This window comes from Camelina sativa, chromosome 7, assembly GCF_000633955.1.
Source record: "Camelina sativa cultivar DH55 chromosome 7, Cs, whole genome shotgun sequence".
NCBI lineage: Eukaryota > Viridiplantae > Streptophyta > Magnoliopsida > Brassicales > Brassicaceae > Camelina > Camelina sativa.
This window is the reverse complement of record NC_025691.1, coordinates 29,720,973-29,724,459: the sequence shown is the minus strand read 5'-3', so window position 1 is coordinate 29,724,459 and position 3,487 is coordinate 29,720,973. Positions and strand designations below refer to the sequence as shown.

The 3,487-nt window shown below is 38.8% G+C and overlaps 2 protein-coding genes, 1 long non-coding RNA gene and 1 pseudogene across 3 annotated transcripts in view; 3 read left to right on the top strand and 1 right to left on the bottom strand.

Annotated features, from left to right (window-relative positions):
* LOC104703310 (glyceraldehyde-3-phosphate dehydrogenase GAPCP1, chloroplastic) overlaps positions 1-1,142 on the top strand; it is a 4,429-nt gene extending 3,287 nt beyond the window's left edge. Inside the window, exons 11-14 of the mRNA XM_010419316.2 lie at positions 230-372; positions 481-564; positions 649-738; positions 833-1,142. Of these exons, the coding sequence (XP_010417618.1) occupies positions 230-372; positions 481-564; positions 649-738; positions 833-884 (369 nt within the window). The 3' untranslated portion in view covers positions 885-1,142. The remainder of the gene's footprint in view (positions 1-229; positions 373-480; positions 565-648; positions 739-832) is intronic.
* Positions 366-1,797, bottom strand: LOC104703308. Its single transcript, XR_754168.2, has 3 exons — positions 1,329-1,797; positions 1,151-1,235; positions 366-941 (listed from the first exon to the last, which is right to left on the bottom strand). It is a non-coding gene; the product is annotated as an uncharacterized LOC104703308 (long non-coding RNA).
* Positions 1,989-2,566, top strand: LOC104703309 (annotated as a pseudogene).
* Positions 2,956-3,487, top strand: part of LOC104703306 (metal tolerance protein 9) — a 2,430-nt gene continuing 1,898 nt past the window's right edge. The window contains exon 1 of the mRNA XM_010419315.2: positions 2,956-3,266. Coding sequence (XP_010417617.1) covers positions 3,074-3,266 — 193 coding nt within the window. The 5' untranslated portion in view covers positions 2,956-3,073. The remainder of the gene's footprint in view (positions 3,267-3,487) is intronic.

Below are 3,487 nucleotides of genomic sequence, written 5' to 3'. Positions count from 1 at the left end.
TGATAACACTAACCTGTGTGTTTTGGTTATTTGTTCTTTCAGCTACTCAGAAAACTGTTGATGGGCCATCAATGAAGGACTGGAGAGGAGGCCGGGGCGCTAGTCAAAACATCATTCCTAGCTCAACTGGCGCTGCGAAGGTACACAAAAAAATCGCATGGTTGTCTACAAGCATGTAATTATCTTAAATCTGGAATCATATCTGAGCAGTTGTTTTTTGATTAAATAGGCTGTTGGTAAAGTTCTTCCAGAGCTGAATGGGAAACTTACGGGAATGGCCTTCCGTGTACCAACAGCGAATGTTTCTGTAGTGGATTTAACTTGTCGACTTGAGAAGGGTGCCTCTTACGAAGATGTTAAAGCAGCCATTAAGTATGCTTCCCAAAACTTTCTTGACCAAGCAGATTTCTTCATCCCAAAATTACTTATTAATGTAGAGCTCGTTGTAACTTCTCATGGTTTAATGTAACCCTCTAATAGGTATGCCTCAGAAGGGCCTCTTAAAGGCATTCTCGGGTACACAGATGAAGATGTCGTCTCCAACGATTTCGTTGGTGATTCAAGGTTGGTCTCTCTTCATTTCTTCAAATCCATTTGAGTCTTCTTTGGTGGTTGACCATTGTGGCGATTTCAATTTTGTTATAACAGGTCCAGTATCTTTGACGCCAATGCCGGGATTGGATTGAGCAAGTCCTTTGTGAAACTTGTCTCTTGGTACGATAACGAATGGGGTTACAGGTACACTTGTTGTTTCGCATCTCATATTAACTCCATCAAATATATAGCTAACAGTTCTCAAACACTTACAAATCTTCTCCCATTTTACTTACAGCAACCGAGTTCTTGACCTTATAGAGCACATGGCATTGGTTGCCAGCCACTAAATACATGTACCGGTTCTTGCAGAAGCTTGAGACTTTCGGCTTCTTGCATAACCTGCTCTACAAAGCCGGTTTGGATTTGTTCGGTTAAGTTAGATGCTAGGTGGTTTGAGAAATTTGGTTTGAATCACGAGCCTTTCTTCTATTTTTGTTCTGTTCAACTATCAACAACTCTGGAAACTATATTGGGTCCAAAAGACTAAAAACTGTGCGACTTACATCTATCAATAAGGGGCTAAACTTGTTGTACTTTACCAAAAATAGCTTACCAGTATAAGCAACAATTGACTGGGAGCTTCTTGATAGTGCCTCGTTAGCTACGAGTCTTTCACCGTGCGTAATGTATGATTGCCACTGAAACATTGTTTTTCGAAATGAAAACAGAAGTTGAATTAGATTAGCCATGTAGCTAAACGCCTTACTGCTATGTTTGAGAAGAAAGCTTACTCGTTTTTTCATTCGGCAAAACTCGTCTGGTTTTGACGATTTCTGGAAATTAAGCGTGAAGATATATATACATTGAGATGGATGGACAACCTCATCATCTATTTCATCTGTTTGTCTCTGATCTCTTTAGAAAACTTCGCCATCATCACCACTGGAGAAAGAAGACTACTTGAGAGTTTTTAAATCGGAAGCAGACTCTAAGCATTGTGTTCGCTTCTGTCCCAAGTGAGGCTACTGCGTAAGGAAGGACAGAGTTAATCACTGGCCACCATGCGGATAAGGAGAAGCAACAAAATCTTGGCCAAGGTTATCTCTTCGATTGGCCCGGTATTTCATTGAAATTACAACACTTCCCACAAACTATTGTCAATTCCATATGTTCCTCGGACTATTGTTTATTTACAAATTTTCCTAAACTTTTGTTTATTACAGTTGTCCCCTGAACTGTTTTACGACAGGTGCCCCTGAAATTCCATTTTATTACCGATACGCCCGAAATGTTTGTTAAATTCTAAATGTCTCCACAGCTTTTTGTTTGTAGACAGATACCCCTGTCTGACCCTCTCATGGCTTTGGAGGTTTACATCAAAGAACACCGAATGGCGGCATTTCATCGGCTAGAACAATCTAGAATTTTTATCTTACAAAAAATAATGGATAAATACAAATTTGGATAATAGCAGCAGCGATAGCGATTATGATTTCGGCACCGACGATGAGTGGGCTCAGTATAGTTACGTGTCAGAAAAAGAACCAGAGTGGGATGTCGATAGCTTTGATGGTCGCGAATTCAAAAACAATCCAAGGATTCGTAAATCGTATCCAACCAGCAACTTTATGACATATACTACAACAACAGGCTTAAGGCTTTCGAGAGTAAAGGTTTTCTTCCTGATCCTTCGGTCGGAATCTACAACCTCTATATAGAGAGGAAGAACGGTGAGAGGGATTTAACAAGTTCAACGAGACCAAGAACAAGACTTTGGAATTGGTGAATGTTGTGAGAGTTAATGTAAGTGGACAAGCTAGATGGAAACTGTACATCACGTTCATGGCTCGGGAGTATCGTGATGGGCCTCTTGTTGAGTACCAAGCAAAGGTTTTACATTTTATAACCGAACGGGAGGTACCTCCTCTCCCAATTCTCTGCAGACAAAGTCCTCAACCACAACTCTAGATATCTATAGTTGACGATAAGGACTCTCATTTAAGTGAGAGTTTATATTATGGTTTGTGAATTACGAATTTATGATGTTTATAAATTTGAAGATGCGAACAAAAAAAAAGAGTTCGTTAGAGACGTCCACGCAAGGACGAGTATTAATTTCGTAACTACGTCAAACAAAATTTTTTTGTTTTTTTTTTTTTGGTAAAAAAACAAAAGATATTATTGTTTGTTGCGTCTACTACATACAAACTAAATATCTTGATAAAGATACTAATTAGATTTTTTTTTTTTAAAAAAAATCTTCATAATATTGTAAAATGGTTTTTGTGTTTATAGTTTGTGCTTTGTCTATTCAATTTATACGAAAATAATAATAATATAAGTTTATTAATTAAGGAAGAAGGAATTTTGACATTTTCTACATATACATATATATATATATATATAGGTGGCAACTACAACACCTAAATTTCCAAAAAAGGGTCCAAAAATTAAGCAACAACTTTTGATTCTCTCTCGTAACTTCCCCCAAAAAAATATTCAGCACACAGAAAAAGAGAGAAGAGAGAGATCGGCGATGGCTGCGACGGAGCATCTTGGCCTCAGTGGAGAAGACTACAATGTCGACCTTTTGCCAAACAACGACGACGATTCGCCGCCGTCTTCATGGCGTCTCAGCCTCGACACATTTCGCCTCCCTTCTTCTTCTCCGTTGTCCTCTGGCCGCCACAACGGCCGTACTCGCTTGTCTCGTTATCTTCGGACTCCGAGTAAGTTTCTTCCTCTTCCTCCTTTGTCTTTTCGTTTCGTGTGTATGTGTATAATTAATCGATGTTGTGTTACGTGTTAGCATGATTCACGCCAAGGGATTCTCACTTTAATCCTGCGAGGACTCTTGTTCCTTTATAACCCTAGGCGATCTTTTTTTCCCAATATCTCGTTAACCTTATGAAAATGCTAGAGTGGTTTTTTTTTTTTTTTTTTTTTTTTT